Genomic DNA, 16,864 nt, shown 5'->3' with positions numbered 1-16,864 from the left:
CAGTGGTAATTCAAGCTTATGGAGTATGCAGCAGGTTTGCCCCTTATCAATGCAACACACAGTATATTTGGATTAATTGGAGACTCTCAGTTGATCCTGTAAGAAAAAAAGGGCTCCACTCCTATGTCCTGAAAACAAAGATTGGGCCATATGTTCCTGGCTGCTGTTCCAACCTAAAATAAAACAGGCAAAAAGGTCCATTCAGTGCCCGTCCTGAAAGAAAGAGCTCGGAACTGTTCAGTCCCGCTATTGTTACTACCGGTTAGTTGTCTCGAGGTACGGGCACGGCGTTACCTGCTGTTGCGCAGGGAGCCGGAACTATGTCCCGCTCAACTCGCCTGGTGCAGCGAGATGCCGACGTCTGTCATCACTACCGGTTTCCGGCGGAGGTTATATGGCACGCAGTCCCCGCCCGCTCCGTGACGCGCACAAACAGAGTGGGCGTGTTGCCGTATACGGACTGGCTGCGTGCAGACTACTAAACCCCGCCCCTTTACCGTAGTGTTTCAAATAGAGGGGTATTAAGGTAAGTATCTAGTCAAATGCCTTAAATCTTAATACTAAATTTCAATGATGATGTATTGTGCGAAATTAAGAAAGTTTATAGATAAAGTGTGGATGTAAAATATCCCAGGAATGTCAGTTGTCTATTTCTCACAGGGGCAACTAACACTGTCTTCAACACCAAGAAGCAAATTGTAACCTCACACAAAGTGAATATTAATAATGGTTTGCCAGATAATTTAATATTTAATGAAAGGCAAGCTATTAAGCAACTTCAAAACAATAAACAACTGATTATTAAAACATCTGACAAGGGCGGAAATATCGTCCTTATGGACAAATGCAAATATATAAGAATGTGTAAACGACTGTTGGAGGATAAAGACACTACATCACAGTTCATCCAGGAACTCACACCTATTCTGAAGAGCGCCCTAGACAAAAAATGTATTGATTGTAAGGAATTTGAGTTTTTGATGCCCAAAAACCGGGTTGTACCTACATTTTACGCTCTACCTAAAATACACACCATCTTCTCCAGTATTGATGTAAAGGCACTATATTCTTTGATACATCACAGTGTGGGCCTCAATGCAGTAGAATATTTCTTAAGAACAAGAGGCATAGGTTTTAATGAACACAACATGTTTGTTTTACAATTCCTTAATTTTGTCCTTACAAAGAACTACTTTTTGTTTAATGGTCGCATCTTCCACCAGCTCAGGGGGACCGCGATGGGGTCCCCCTGTGACCCCAGCTGTGCGATTCTCACCCTGGGCTGGTGGGAGGTGACCTACCTGGTTAGCGATGAAATGAACAGTTTAGTGAACAAGCCACTATGTGGCTCCACTTTATAGATGATGTCTTTGTACTATGGAATGGGACTAAAAGGGAGTTTGAACAACTAGTGGATGCAATCAATGCCAACGACTTGGGCTTATTCTTTACCTTTGAAACGAACACCAGTGAACTATGCTTTTTGAATGTAAACATCTTTAAGGATGAGGAGAGTACGAGTACTATATTTAGGAAAAAGACTTAGACGAACAGCCACCTGAGGTGGGAGAGTTGTCACCCGGGACCCCTGAAAAGGGGTATCCCTAAGGGCCAATATCTCCGCCTCAGGAGGAACTGTTCGTCACCACAGAATTTTAAAAAAGAAGCCTCGGTTATGAGGCAAAGATTCAGAGATAGGGGATATCCTGACTTTCTCCTATCACAGGCATATCATGCTGCACAGGCAACACCAAGAAGCGACTTACTCACACCAAGGCTGAATGAACCAGGACCCCAACACATAAGAATTATAGGTAGGTTCGATCGACAATCTTCAAACATTCAAACCATAATCTCTAAGTATTGGGGTATTTTAAAAATGGATTTAGATATTAGGGATGTATTGTACATGCCCACTCCTATATGTAGGTAAAACTATCAGAGAGCTGAAACAACGAGTACTTGAACATGTAGGAGATGTGAGGAATACCAGATACACACCTTTAGCAACTCATATTAATCAAGTACACAAGGGTAGCCTTTCTGACATACGCTTTGTGGGCATTGATAAACTAATGCCCTCACAGCGAGGTGGAAATCTGGACAGATTACTATTACAAAATGAATGCAAATGGATCTATAAATTAAATTGTGTATCACCATTTGGTTTAAATGAACAGCTCAATTTTGGCTGCTTTCTGTAGGCGCATATTAAAATATGGGGGAGTAGACTTTGTGGGTGACGTTTTTAGGCAGATAGGGAGGGTCGTAGTCGACCATATGAGGAGATGGAAGTCACCCTAGAATAGGGCCTATAGGGACCACTAGGAGGTTCCAGAGCGGGACCGCCCTTTTTAGGGCGGCCACCCCGCCTGGGCTTAGGTCCTTTTCTGGGGACAAATAGGATCAGACTAGACCCCTCTTTAGGGCCACTGTTATATCCCCTCCCCTGCTAACCCTAGGTTAATTTCTGTCTCTCTCCCCCCCCCCCCCCATATTTGTTCAACTGTATGAAATCTTATGTGCCTACACTTTTCCAATCCAATATTCTCTTTGTGTGAGGTTACAATTCACTTCTTGGTGTTGAAGACAGTCTTAGTTGCCCCTGTGAGAAATAGACAACTGACACTCCTGGGACATTTTACATCCACACTTTATCTATAACCTTTCTTAATTTCGTACAATACATCGTCATTGAAATTTAGTATTAAGATTTAAGGCATTTGACTAGATACTTACCTTAATGCCCCTCTATTTGACACACTACGGTAAAGGGGCAGGGTTTAGTACTCTGCACGCAGCCAGTCCGTATACGGCAACACGGCCGCTCTATTTGTGTGCGTCACGGAGCGGGCGGGGACTGCGCGCTATATAACCTCCACCGGAAACCGGTAGTGATGACAGACGCCGGCATCTCGCTGCACCAGGCGAGTTGAGCGGGACATAGTTCTGGCTCCCTGCGCAACAGCAGGGAACGCCGTGCCCGTACCTCGAGACCACTAATCGTGAGTAACAATAGCGGGACTGAACTGTTCCCAGCTCTTTCTTCCAGGACGGGCACTGAATGGACCTTTTTGCCTGTTTTATTTTAGGTTGGAACAGCAGCCAGGAACATATGGCCCCAATCTTTGTTTTCAGGACATAGGAGTGGAGCCCTTTTTTTCTTACAGGATCAACTGAGAGTCTCCAATTAATCCTAATATTCTGTGTGTTTCATTGATAAGGGGCAAACCTGCTGCATACTCCATAAGCTTGAATTACCACTGTACATTATGGTCAATGATGATATATACCTCCATGATGAAACCACCCTATACCAGGTGGTACAAATGTGTCGGCGGTTCTGAATATCACTGTATTATTGCATTTGAGGCTGGCAGGGCCCAGTAGAGTCTCATATTGCATAATTGTTAATGGTGATGACCATTTTATGGTGATTTATTATTTGGTGTTGGTATACACAGGCGCTTTTTGAAACTGGTGAATTTTAAAAGAAATCTAGTAAAAGTTATGTATCAAGCACACATTCATGTTGGAACACTTTTAGTTGTTATCTAACTATTATTTTTGATCTTCCTTGAGGGGTGTAGTTTCAAAATTGTGGTCACTTTTCTTTTTAGATTCTATGTCAGAGCCTCAACCATTGCAGTGCAAAGCACCACTTTAGGCCTCAAATCTCATCGATGCTGTCTCACTTCTAAGCCCTGTTTTGCACCCACATAGTGCTTTTCCACCTTATATGGGGTATTTCCTTATTCTGGAGAAATTGGGCTACAAATTTTGTAGAGATTTTTTTTTCTTACTACTTGTGAAACTAAAAAAAATTTGGTTAATATCAGCAATTCAGTGTTAAAAATCAATTCTTTCACTTTTACGTCCCACTGTTCAAAAAACATGTGAGGTATACGTACTCACAATAACCCTTGTTACATTCCTTGAGGGGTGTAGTTTCTAAAATGGTGTCACATGTTTGGGGTTTCTGCTATTCTTGCACAATGTGGGCTTTGTAAACGCACATGGCCCCCGACATCATTTCCAATAAACTTTTCAGTCCAGGTGAGCTGAGGTGAATTCTATAAAAATCTGGTTGAGACACATAACCTATTACACATATTGCATTCTATGTATTACCCCTCAAGGAAGGGAACAAGGGGTACAGTGAGTACTTACACCTCACAGGTTTTTTGAACAGTGGGCCGTAAATAGAAAATTTTTATTTTTTTACACTTATATGCTGGGGTTACCCAATTTTTTAAATTTTCACAAGGTCTAATGGGAGAAAATGGGTTACAAATTTTGGAGGGCTTTTCCCCCTGACTATGGAAACACATCCACATATGGGGAAACTTGCAGGGAGGGCGCACAACAAGGCTCAAAAGTCATAGAGGTCTGTTTGCGGCCTATGGCATATCAGTAGCTGAGGCCATTTGAGGCCTATGGCATATCAGTAGCTGACGGTTACATACATTCAGAGGAAAATACAAATAAGAAACACCCACATGTGACACCATTACAGAAAGTACACCACCTGAGAAATGGGTATCGGGGTAAAGAGGACATTTTGAACACATGGGTGTTTCCTAAATTTATTTTCCAAGAATGGATGGTAGCTTTTGAAAATTGCAATTTTCAACCTATGCTCTGCTTCATCATTCTGTGAACAACTAACATGTGACTCCGAATTGTCGCCTGGAAATACGTCAGAGCTCATGATCGAGAACTCTTCACATTTGAGGACGATGTTTCTTACAGACCTAACAGTTACATACATTCAGAGGAAAATACAAGAAAGAAACACCCACCTGTGAGCATATTACAAACAGTACACTCCCTAGGGAAGGTGTATAGGGGTGAAGTGGAGATTTGTAACAGACGGGTGTTCCCTAAACTTATTTTCCAGGAATGGATGAGGTGTAGTTTGGGGAAAATGAAAATTGCAATTTTAGTACTGATATGCCAATTATATTCCAAGAATGATGACCCAGAGTATAGCCGAAAGTAAAAATGATGCCCGCCCCAAACCCTATGCTCTGAATCATCATACTGGGAATGCAATGTGTGTGGCCATCCCTATTCTGTTACCTCAAATGCGCACCCCGCTCAGATGGGGAGAGAGCGCTGCGCATTTGAGACAACTAAAAAAAAAACAATGCTGTTGAATCTGTGTCCCATGACCTATTTTTTGTGCCAAAAAAAAAAAAAAACATATCAAGGGTATTGGGAAATATATATATATATATATATATATATATATATCTATATTTCCAAAATACCAACAGAGCAGCACATCCAAAAGGCAGATAAGTGAAGCGGTGCCAGCGGCGAAATAGCCCGGTCAAGGCGGTCACACATCCAAGATAGTAATCCGCAGCACTCCAGGAGTAGGTGCAAAAATAAAGTGCTTTATTCCATACTAATACAGAGCAACGTTTCAGCTGCCATGCAGCCTTTCTCAAGCATCATAGTAGTGACAAACAGGAAGTATATAAAGGTGTACAAGTGATTAAAACATTGTGAGTATGCAATCAAATCATTAAGACATACATAAATATAAGTGTACAACAACATAAGATACAAGGTAATAAAACCATTGTAATTTAAGAGGAGCAGTGAATGGTGTGTTAAAAATAAAAAAGCAGGTCGAAGGCTGCAAAATATTATAAAAAATCGCATAAAGTGCATAAACAGTCATAATTGATAAACATGTGCAAAGTTTAAAAAAGCAATCAGGTAGGCGGAGTATGTCGGCTGCACTCACCCCTATATCCATACAAGGTAAACGCCATAATGGCTGATTCATATCCCGAGGCATATGTCATGTGGGTAGATGGAAACACCCGGTCACATGACCCGTTCTATCACCCCACGTCACATCCGGTGGTAGGGTAAACAATTTTGGTTGTCATGCAGGGAGTCGGGCTGGTCGATGGTTCCGAAAGCGAGGTAGGTCGTGTGATGATCACATGACTCACTCTCGCTTCGTCCGCATCATCCCGTCCTAGGTTCCCTTCTCTGCACAGTAGCGCCGGTCAGGGGAATCCCCCTGTGTGGATAGGTGCAATGAACGTTGTGTGGCCGTCACTCCTGGCAACACCTAGTAGTGAATGAAGAGAGTATAGTATAGAAAAAAATATAGAGATAGAAAAATAGTAGGAAAAGTAGATAGAGTAAGTAGAGTCAAACAAAAAATAATAAATAAAAATAAAAATAAATAAAAATAAAATTAAATTAAATAAAAATAAAAATAAATATAAATAAAAAATAAATAATGAAAAGATAAAAAATAATAAATAAAAAATAATAATAAGAAAGATAAAATAAAATAAAATGAAAATAAGAATAAAAATGAAAAATAAAAATAACTGAGAAATAATAAGAAAAATAAAAAAATAATAATAAAATTAATATAAATAAAAATAAATGAAATAACATGATACTATGTTGCACAATGCCTGTCTTGTTATTACACTGTGGCACATCCTTCCCTCTCACCTCTAGGTTATTTATCCTCTTTACCCCCGCATTGCGTGCTTGCACATATGCTGACAGGGAGACCTCTTGTACCCGCGGGCATTCTAGGTGTCCGCTGGGGATTCAGAGTGGGATTAACCATAATCAAGGTGGGCATTTTCGCCGGGGGGTGCCTGCGTCAGTGTGTAGAGCCATAGTTGTAGTTCATTCTCACTTGCACGGCTATTATATCCAAAAAATAAGAAAATAATAAAAAAAGTAAAAAAATAAAAAAGTAATAGAATAAAAAAATAAAAAATAAATAAAAATTAATGAAAAAATGTCAAAAAATAATGATAAAGATGGAAAAATAGAATAAAAAAGAGCGTTGTGTTGGGGTGTAAGTCACAAACAACGTGTTTGGTGTTTGGTTTTAAAATTTGGAAGACAATGTACTCTAGACTGGTACATTGGAGTCGAATTCTGAGTAATTAAAATCAGGGAAAAGGATTAAAATTTAGTGCTCCATGGAAGTGTGCTACTCCCTGGAGCAATCCTTAATGCAGAGGCCCGGATGATCGGGGCAAGTGTCGCATTGAGTGGTGGTGTCCTTCCGAATCCCCCTCTTGCGACACACTCTGAATTTTATCTGGGATCGTCCCTTCTTTCCAGTGTGGGGGACCTCACCTGGAAAGTGTGGGCTGGGGACGATCCAGGGAACCAAACTTCCAGAGGTGCTTTGACCCACTCTTTGGCGGTCAACAAAGATGAGGGCCTTTAGAACTACCTCTTGAAACTCCAGGAATGTCTCTGTGTTGCCAGCGTACTGGGACAGCACAAAAGAGTTATACATGGCAACCTGTACCATGTAGACCGCAACTTTTTTGTACCATGGCATTATATGGCTTGAGGACTTGATCAGAAAGCTCAACTTCAGCAGGCATCCCGGCTGGTGAGCGGTGGGGACCAGAATCCCCTCCCCATGATCTGAATTGACCGGCGATTTGCGGCGATCACCGAAATGGGGGACCTCGGGACCCCCCTCGGTACTGTGCTGGGATGCCTACTGAATAATTTCAGCAGGCATCCCGGTCCGGTTCCCGTCCAGTAAGCGATGGGGGCCAGAAACGCTCAGGGCGTACAGGTACGCCCTGAGGCCTTAAGGATTGTGGATGCAGGGCGTATGCATACGCCCTGTGTCCCCAAGAGGGTAAAGTGGTACTCCGTTGGAAAAAAAATGTTTCTAAATCAACTTGTGCCAGAAAGTTAAACAGATTTCTAATTTACTTCTATTAAAAAATTGTAATACTTCCAGTACTTATCAGCTGCTGTATAATACAGGAAGTTCTTTTTTATTTATTTTTTCTGTCCAACCACTGTGTTCTCTGCTGACACCTCTCTCCATGTCAGGAACTGTCCAGAGCAGGAGAGGTTTCCTATGGGGATTTGCTCCTTCTCTGGTCAGTTCCTGACATGGACAGAGGTGTCAGCAGAGAGCACCGTGGACAGACAGAAAAGAAATTAAAAAAGAAAAGAACTTCCTCTGTAGTATACAGCAGCTGATAAGTACTGTAAGGATTAAGATATTTTTTAATAGAAGTAATTTACAAATATGCTTAACTTTCTGGCACCAGTTGATCTAAAAAGAAAATGTTTTCCACCTGAGAACCCCTTTAAGAGCTTTGTAACAGAATAATGTTGCTCTGACCATAGGTAAATCTATTATCTACTATGTTTATATTGTCATATTTAATGATAAGAATTATACATTTTAAACAACATAATATTTCATAACTTTCTCTATCTTACCATTAGAGTGACCTTTTTTTGACAGCAGCTTTTGAAGTAGTTCTGCCTGTTTTGCGCATATGATTTGCAACTTCCTAAATTCTTGATACAGTTCCAAAAAAGCATCTTCCATTTTACATCACCTAAAAGGGAGAAAAATCAGGAAAGACCACTATTTAACAAAAGTGTACACGTCAACACTGTTATTGTCAAGTTCCAAAAGGATACCTAGGAGTTACACTTCCACTTGTAGCCAGGAATGTAGAAGTAACCTTTTGTGGATATGTTAAAGAGAAGATGGGAAGGTAAGCATTTTCTCTGAAACCCTTAGTTTGATTTTGGAGATGACTATTACAGAGGACTGCCATCGAGTCCAATTTGGACCCCAATTTATGCTAACATCTACAAGACAGTCTTCAACGGGACCTGTACACCTTCAGGATAATGGAGACACGTCTGTAGCTGGCTCTGTTACATTGATGACATTTTCTCAGTCTGATCAGGCTCTATGATTAAATATTGTCCTTTGAGGCAGAGATAAACAGAGCATATTCAAAGTTATATCTTACTATGATATATTCAAAAGAACAGATCCAATTTTTGGATGAAATCTCAACAGAATGGTAGAGTCTTTGCGCTCTGGCGGGGCGCGTATTTTTAAAACTGTGTCTTACTGCAAACTCCAGACTATTTAAAGGGGTAGTCCAGTGGTGAAAAACGTATCCCCTATCCTAAGGATAGGGGATAAGTTTGAGATCGCGGGGGGTCCGACCGCTGGGGCCCCCTGCAATCTCTCTGTACGGGGGCCAGGCTCTCTGGCCAGATAGCGGGTGTCGACCCCCGCACGAAGCGGCGGCCGACACGCCCCCTCAATACATCTCTATGGCAGAGCCGGAGATTGCCGAAGGCAGCGCTTCGGCTCTGCCAAAGAGTTGTATTGAGGGGGCGTGTCGGCCGCCGCTTCGTGCGGAGGTCGACACGCCCCCTTCCCACGGTCTGTCGGGGCTCCGTACAGGAGATCGCAGGGGGCCCCAGCGGTCAGACCCCCGCGATCTCAAACTTATCCCCTATCCTTAGGATAGGGGATAAGTTGTTCACCACTGGGTCACCACTGGACTACTCCTTTAACCCCTAAACCACCACGGACGTAAATGTACGTCCTGGTGAGGTGGTCCTTAGCACCTACATTTACATCCTGTGTATGACCGTGACCGTCATACTCTGCAGGTCCCGGCTGCTATCAGCGGGTGGGGATCCAACGGTAATGGCTAACATCCGCGATCGCGCAGATGTATGCGATTAACCCCTCAGATGCTCAATACAGATCACGGCATCTGCGGCAATGTGCATGTTAAGATAGATGATCGCGGGGATCCGATCATCTGTATTGAAAATAAAAGTGTAAACATAATTTTTTATAAACATATTTAATATTGCCGCGTGCGTAAATGTCTGCAATATCAAAATATAATGTTAATGATCCCGTATGGTGAACGGTGTAAACGTAAAAAATAAAAGAAGTCCCAAAATGCTGCTTTTTTGTCACATTTCATTTTAAATTTTTATAAAAAAAAGAGACTATAATTTTCATGTTCAAAGAGCAAAGAGAAAGTGATGTTTCATTTTGAAACAGTGTCAATGTCCTTGAGCAAAAGAAAATTTTGAAGAGTGAAAAAAAAAATCTATGAAAAAAACAAATAGCAAATGCTCTTAAAAACTGGTCAATAGTAAAAAAAATTACTATTTACTTACAATATTCTGCTTTAGGCACCTTTCACTTTTTATATAGCCGGATCCTCCTTTTACAAAAATCCCCCGAGGTTAAGCTGATCACAAATTGTTTAATTGGTAACCTCTAAAGGAAATCTGTCATCAGTGTTACCTGCACTGACCTGTTGGTACTGGTGTGTGGATAGCACTGATGACAACCATACTAACCTGACCCCATTTTGATGTCCCTCTATCTTCCTCCATATCTTTTGTTCCAGAGCTGCCTTGGGGCATGGATGGAGTTCTCGAAGTCACCGCTGCTGTTTCCCAGGCCTACTCGCAGCGTAGATCAGCAGCAGTAAAGTAATGGAAGCTCCACCCGTGCCCCAAGCCGGCTCCGGAACTGAAGATACCAATGGAGATAGTCAGACAACGGATCGGGATCAGGTAAGTATGGTGGTCATCAGTGTCATCCACTCTATACACCTGTACCAACAGGTTAGGGGAGGGGTAACACTGATGACAGTTTTCCTTTTAAAAATCAGCTGTATGTTCTGGGGAAACCTACCACCACCACCACAGGAGAAATTAAGTATTAAAAAGTTCCTATTTAAATCAATGGGTAGTGTGTGTAATACATGGAAATGCCAGGTCCTTCAGGTTGAGGAGAGAAACGGATGCAAGCAAACCAGCTGTTCCATTGTTTACTTGTGCTCATCCTTACACTGCTGGGCTATTAGTAGCCCTGGTACAATGAACTGCAGCGCCTTTCCATTCAAGTAAACTGGAAAATGCTTTAGTTCCTTTCAACATCTTTACTAATAGTATAGTGATGCAAAGATTAGCGCAAGGAAACATTGAGGAGATGTCAGCATTTGCCTGAGCGCCTCAGTCTCCTCCATTAGCAGGGGGTGACAGGAGCTGTACCCCTCACCAATCTAATATTTATGGCCTATGCTAAGGATAAGCAATCAGCTTTAAGGGCTGTACAACCCCTTTAGGGTGTATTCACACATACAGTATCTGCAGTATCAAATCCTGCAGATACAATATGCGCAGGATACTGTGAATAGACCTTCAAACAGGGTTTAATGACATTGTAACAACAGCATGAGAACAGTATAAGTACCCCTGAGAATGAAAACATGTGCCTCCTGGGTGATACAGTATCAAACAAGGGTATACTGTGTGTACCACAATGGCAGACCATTCAGCAGCTATGGGGCCCTTGGAGAGAGAGGGCCCGTCCTGGTTGTCCAATTCCTTTTTCTAAATGCAAGAAACTTTGCAGAACCCCTCTCGCCAGGGAACTGTATTGTCAGCAAATTAATGGAGGGTACTATTGGCTAATAGGTTATGGAAAACAAGGGAGGATAAACAACAAACCTTTCTGCCCTTGGGGCAATATCAGATGCCTTAATAGGATGCAGATTTCAGTATTAGCTATGGAGCTTCCTTTCTTCTAGGTATGCCATCAATTCTGGGACCTAGAGAAATATGCGTACACCACACTTACCTTCAAGATCCTTAAATCTCTGTGTTTTCAGTTTTGAATGGTCCTGCATAAATGCTCGTGAAACAATTGAGGGGAGATTCCATATACAGATGTGTCCAGGAGCGGCCGTACGATGAAGAAGAGCAGATAATGAATATAATGGGAGTTTCTTACATGTGTGTGAGTTCCATACAGTGCAGCTTTGTGTGTGGCTTTGCTTGCTGTAAACCAGCCGCGGTAATAAAACCTGTTCAGAGACCAGCCTGCTTCTCTAAGGGGAAATTCCCAGCTACATTACTCTGAAAATGAAACCTGCAACCCCCACAAAAACAGGAAACTTAAAAAACCTTCTTGATAACATTGTGCTGTGAAATGGATTGACTTAAGTCTTCCTAAGAGAGATAGGACACTGGACATCAGAGACCAGGAAAGAGCTGCCAATGTGAACGGACGTTAAAGGGGTACCCCACCAGGAAGAAGCAGCCATTTCAAAGTGTTTTTTTTTACTGTTGTCCTAAATAAAGCTGGCGACAGTTCTCAGAGGAGCCAACAGCACACCAAGATATGATGCTTTGGTCTATATTGTGATGGTAATCACATTGAGGGACATTTATCATTGTTGTCTTTGGAAAGTGAGTTTAACCCCTTAAGGACTCAGGGTTTTTCAGTTTTTGCACTTTCGTTTTTTCCTCCTTACCTGTTAAAGATCATAACCCTTTCAATTTTCCACCTAAAAATCCATATTATGGCTTATTTTTTTTGCGTCACCAATTCTACTTTGCAGTGACATTAGTCATTTTACCCAAAAATCTACAGCGAAACGGGAAAAAAAAATAATTGCGCAACAAAATCAAAGAAAAAACGCCATTTTGTAACTTTTGGGGGCTTCCGTTTCTACGCAGTGCATATTTCTGCAAAAATGACACCTTATCATTATTCTGTAGGTCCATACGGTTAAAATGGTACCCTACTTATATAGGTTGGATATTGTTGTACTTCGGAAAAAAATCATAACTACATGCATGAAAATGTATACGTGTCACGATGCCGGCTGGCAGGTAGTGGACCCTCTGTGCCAGAGAGGGATTGGCGTGGACCGTGCTAGTGGACCGGTTCTAAGCCACTACTGGTTTTCACCAGAGCCCGCCGCAAAGCGGGATGGTCTTGCTGCGGCGGTAGTGACCAGGTCGTATCCACTAGCAACGGCTCACCTCTCTGGCTGCTGAAGATAGGCGCGGTACAAGGGAGTAGGCAGAAGCAAGGTCGGACGTAGCAGAAGGTCGGGGCAGGCAGCAAGGATCGTAGTCAGGGGCAACGGCAGAAGGTCTGGAAACACTGGCAAGGGACACACAAGGAACGCTTTCACTGGCACTAAGGCAACAAGATCCGGCAAGGGAGTGCAAGGGAAGTGAGGTAATATAGGGAGTGCACAGGTGATAACTCTAATTGGAACCACTGCGCCAATCAGCGGCGCAGTGGCCCTTTAAATCGCAGAGACCCGGCGCGCGCGCGCCCTAGGGAGCGGGGCCGCGCGCGCCGGGACAGAACAGACGGGGAGCGAGTCAGGTAGGAGAGCCGGGGTGCGCATCGCGAGCGGGCGCTACCCGCATCGCGAATCGCATCCCGGCTAGCAGCAGGATCGCAGCGCCCCGGGTCAGAGGACGTGACCGGGGCGCTGCAGCGGAGGAGGTGAAGCGAGCGCTCCGGGGAGGAGCGGGAACCCGGAGCGCTCGGCGTAACAGTACCCCCCCCCTTGGGTCTCCCCCTCTTCTTGGAGCCTGAGAACCTGAGGAGCAGACTTTTGTCAAGGATGTTGTCCTCAGGTTCCCAGGATCTCTCTTCAGGACCACAACCCTCCCAGTCTACTAAAAAAAAATTTTTTCCTCTGACCTTTTTGGCAGCCAAAATCTCCTTGACCGAGAAGACGTCCGAGGAGCCGGAAACAGGAGTGGGAGGAACAGATTTGGGAGAAAAACGGTTGAGGATGAGTGGTTTGAGAAGAGAGACGTGAAAGGCATTAGGGATACGAAGAGAAGGAGGAAGAAGAAGTTTATAAGAGACAGGATTAATTTGACACAGAATTTTGAAAGGACCAAGATAGCGTGGTCCCAACTTGTAGCTAGGGACACGGAAGCGGACATATTTAGCGGAGAGCCATACCTTGTCTCCAGGGGAAAAAACGGGGGGAGCTCTTCTTTTCTTATCCGCGAACCTCTTCATGCGTGAAGAAGCCTGTAAGAGAGAATTTTGGGTCTCTCTCCATATAATGGAAAGGTCACGAGAAATTTCATCCACAGCGGGCAGACCAGAGGGCAAGGGGGTAGGGAGGGGGGGAAGAGGGTGACGGCCGTACACCACGAAAAATGGGGATTTGGAGGAAGATTCAGAGACCCTGAAGTTATACGAGAATTCGGCCCATGGAAGGAGATCTGCCCAGTCATCCTGGCGGGAGGAAACAAAATGTCGCAAATAATCACCCAGGATCTGGTTAATTCTTTCTACTTGTCCATTGGACTGGGGATGATATGCAGAGGAAAAATTTAATTTAATCTTGAGTTGTTTACAGAGAGCTCTCCAGAATTTAGACACGAATTGGACCCCTCTATCCGAGACAATCTGCGTAGGCAACCCGTGAAGACGAAAAATGTGTACAAAAAATTGTTTAGCCAACTGAGGCGCAGAAGGAAGACCAGGAAGAGGAATGAAATGTGCCATTTTGGAGAATCGATCAACGACCACCCAAATAACGGTGTTGCCACGGGAAGGGGGTAAATCAGTAATAAAATCCATACCAATCAGAGACCAAGGCTGTTCGGGGACAGGCAGAGGATGAAGAAAACCAGCGGGCTTCTGGCGAGGAGTCTTATCCCGGGCACAGATAGTGCAGGCTCGCACAAAGTCCCCAACATCCGTCTCCAGAGTTGGCCACCAATAGAAGCGGGAGATGAGTTGCACAGATTTCTTGATGCCCGCATGACCTGCGAGATGGGAGGAGTGACCCCATTTGAGGATTCCGAGGCGTTGGCGTGGAGAAACAAAGGTCTTTCCTGGAGGAGTCTGTCTGATGGAGGCAGGAGAAGTGGAGATCAGGCAGTCAGGTGGAATGATGTGTTGCGGAGGGAGATCAACTTCTGAGGCATCGGAGGAACGAGAGAGAGCATCGGCTCTAATGTTCTTATCGGCAGGACGAAAGTGAATCACAGAGTTACGGCAAGGGTTACTGGGAACCGGTTTTAGACAGTTCTTGGAACAAGAGGACCCCCAACTCTTGATCTCCCCAGTGGACCAATCCAGGGTTGGGGAATGAAGTTGAAGCCAGGGAAGTCCAAGGAGAATCTCCGAGGTGCAATTGGGGAGGACCAAAAGTTCAATCCTCTCATGATGAGATCCGATGCTCATAAGAAGGGGCTCCGTGCGGAAACGTATGGTACAGTCCAATCTTTCATTATTTACACAATTGATGTAGAGGGGTCTGGCGAGACTGGTCACTGGGATGTTGAACCTGTTGACGAGAGAGGCCAAAATAAAATTTCCTGCAGAACCAGAGTCCAAGAAGGCCACTGTAGAGAAGGAGAAGGCAGAAGCAGACATCCGCACAGGCACAGTAAGACGTGGAGAAGCAGAGTAGACATCAAGGACTGTCTCAGCTTTGTGCGGAGTCAGCGTACGTCTTTCCAGGCGGGGAGGACGGATAGGACAATCCCTCAGGAAGTGTTCGGTACTAGCACAGTACAGGCAGAGGTTCTCCATACGGCGTCGTGTCCTCTCTTGAGGTGTCAGGCGAGACCGGTCGACCTGCATAGCCTCCACGGCGGGAGGCACAGGAACAGATTGCAGGGGACCAGAGGAGAGAGGAGCCGAGGAGACGAAACGCCTCGTGCGAACAGAGTCCATATCTTGGCGGAGTTCCTGACGCCTTTCAGAAAAACGCATGTCAATGCGAGTGGCTAGGTGAATAAGTTCATGTAGATTAGCAGGAATTTCTCGTGCGGCCAGAACATCTTTAATGTTGCTGGATAGGCCTTTTTTGAAGGTCGCGCAGAGGGCCTCATTATTCCAGGACAATTCTGAAGCAAGTGTACGGAATTGTACGGCATACTCGCCAACGGAAGAATTACCCTGGACCAGGTTCAACAGGGCAGTCTCAGCAGAAGAGGCTCGGGCAGGTTCCTCAAAGACACTTCGGATTTCCGAGAAGAAGGAGTGTACTGAGGCAGTGACGGGGTCATTGCGGTCCCAGAGCGGTGTGGCCCATGACAGGGCTTTTCCGGACAGAAGACTGACTACGAAAGCCACCTTAGACCTTTCAGTGGGAAACAGGTCCGACATCATCTCCAGATGCAGGGAACATTGGGAAAGGAAGCCACGGCAAAACTTAGAGTCCCCATCAAACTTATCCGGCAAGGATAAGCGTATCCCAGGAGCGGCCACTCGCTGCGGAGGAGGTGCAGGAGCTGGCGGAGGAGATGACTGCTGAAGCTGTGGTAGCAACTGTTGTAGCATAACGGTCAGTTGAGACAGCTGTTGGCCTTGTTGCGCAATCTGTTGTGACTGCTGGGCGACCACCGTGGTGAGGTCAGCGACAACTGGCAGAGGAACTTCAGCGGGATCCATGGCCGGATCTACTGTCACGATGCCGGCTGGCAGGTAGTGGACCCTCTGTGCCAGAGAGGGATTGGCGTGGACCGTGCTAGTGGACCGGTTCTAAGCCACTACTGGTTTTCACCAGAGCCCGCCGCAAAGCGGGATGGTCTTGCTGCGGCGGTAGTGACCAGGTCGTATCCACTAGCAACGGCTCACCTCTCTGGCTGCTGAAGATAGGCGCGGTACAAGGGAGTAGGCAGAAGCAAGGTCGGACGTAGCAGAAGGTCGGGGCAGGCAGCAAGGATCGTAGTCAGGGGCAACGGCAGAAGGTCTGGAAACACTGGCAAGGGACACACAAGGAACGCTTTCACTGGCACTAAGGCAACAAGATCCGGCAAGGGAGTGCAAGGGAAGTGAGGTAATATAGGGAGTGCACAGGTGATAACTCTAATTGGAACCACTGCGCCAATCAGCGGCGCAGTGGCCCTTTAAATCGCAGAGACCCGGCGCGCGCGCGCCCTAGGGAGCGGGGCCGCGCGCGCCGGGACAGAACAGACGGGGAGCGAGTCAGGTAGGAGAGCCGGGGTGCGCATCGCGAGCGGGCGCTACCCGCATCGCGAATCGCATCCCGGCTAGCAGCAGGATCGCAGCGCCCCGGGTCAGAGGACGTGACCGGGGCGCTGCAGCGGAGGAGGTGAAGCGAGCGCTCCGGGGAGGAGCGGGAACCCGGAGCGCTCGGCGTAACAATACGTTTAAAAATTTCCTCTTTTGACCCCCTATAACCTTTTTATTTTTACACATACAGGGCATTATGAGGGCTCATTTTTTGCGCCGTGA

General features: G+C 45.1%; 2 protein-coding genes across 2 annotated transcripts in view; one reads left to right on the top strand and one right to left on the bottom strand.

Moving 5' to 3' along the window:
* Positions 1–11,666, bottom strand: part of LOC130358830 (TRAF family member-associated NF-kappa-B activator-like) — a 30,576-nt gene extending 18,910 nt beyond the window's left edge. Inside the window, exons 1-2 of the mRNA XM_056562684.1 lie at positions 11,465–11,666; positions 8,260–8,381 (exon numbers count right to left, since the gene is read on the bottom strand). Of these exons, the coding sequence (XP_056418659.1) occupies positions 8,260–8,371 (112 nt within the window). The 5' untranslated portion in view covers positions 8,372–8,381; positions 11,465–11,666. The remainder of the gene's footprint in view (positions 1–8,259; positions 8,382–11,464) is intronic.
* GALNT6 (polypeptide N-acetylgalactosaminyltransferase 6) overlaps positions 1–16,864 on the top strand; it is a 225,211-nt gene that overhangs the window by 14,666 nt on the left and 193,681 nt on the right. The window lies entirely within an intron of this gene.

Source organism: Hyla sarda, chromosome 2 (genome assembly GCF_029499605.1).
Source record: "Hyla sarda isolate aHylSar1 chromosome 2, aHylSar1.hap1, whole genome shotgun sequence".
Taxonomy (NCBI): domain Eukaryota; kingdom Metazoa; phylum Chordata; class Amphibia; order Anura; family Hylidae; genus Hyla; species Hyla sarda.
The sequence above is the reverse complement of the archived record's forward strand: the minus strand, read 5'-3'. Positions and strand labels throughout refer to the sequence as shown.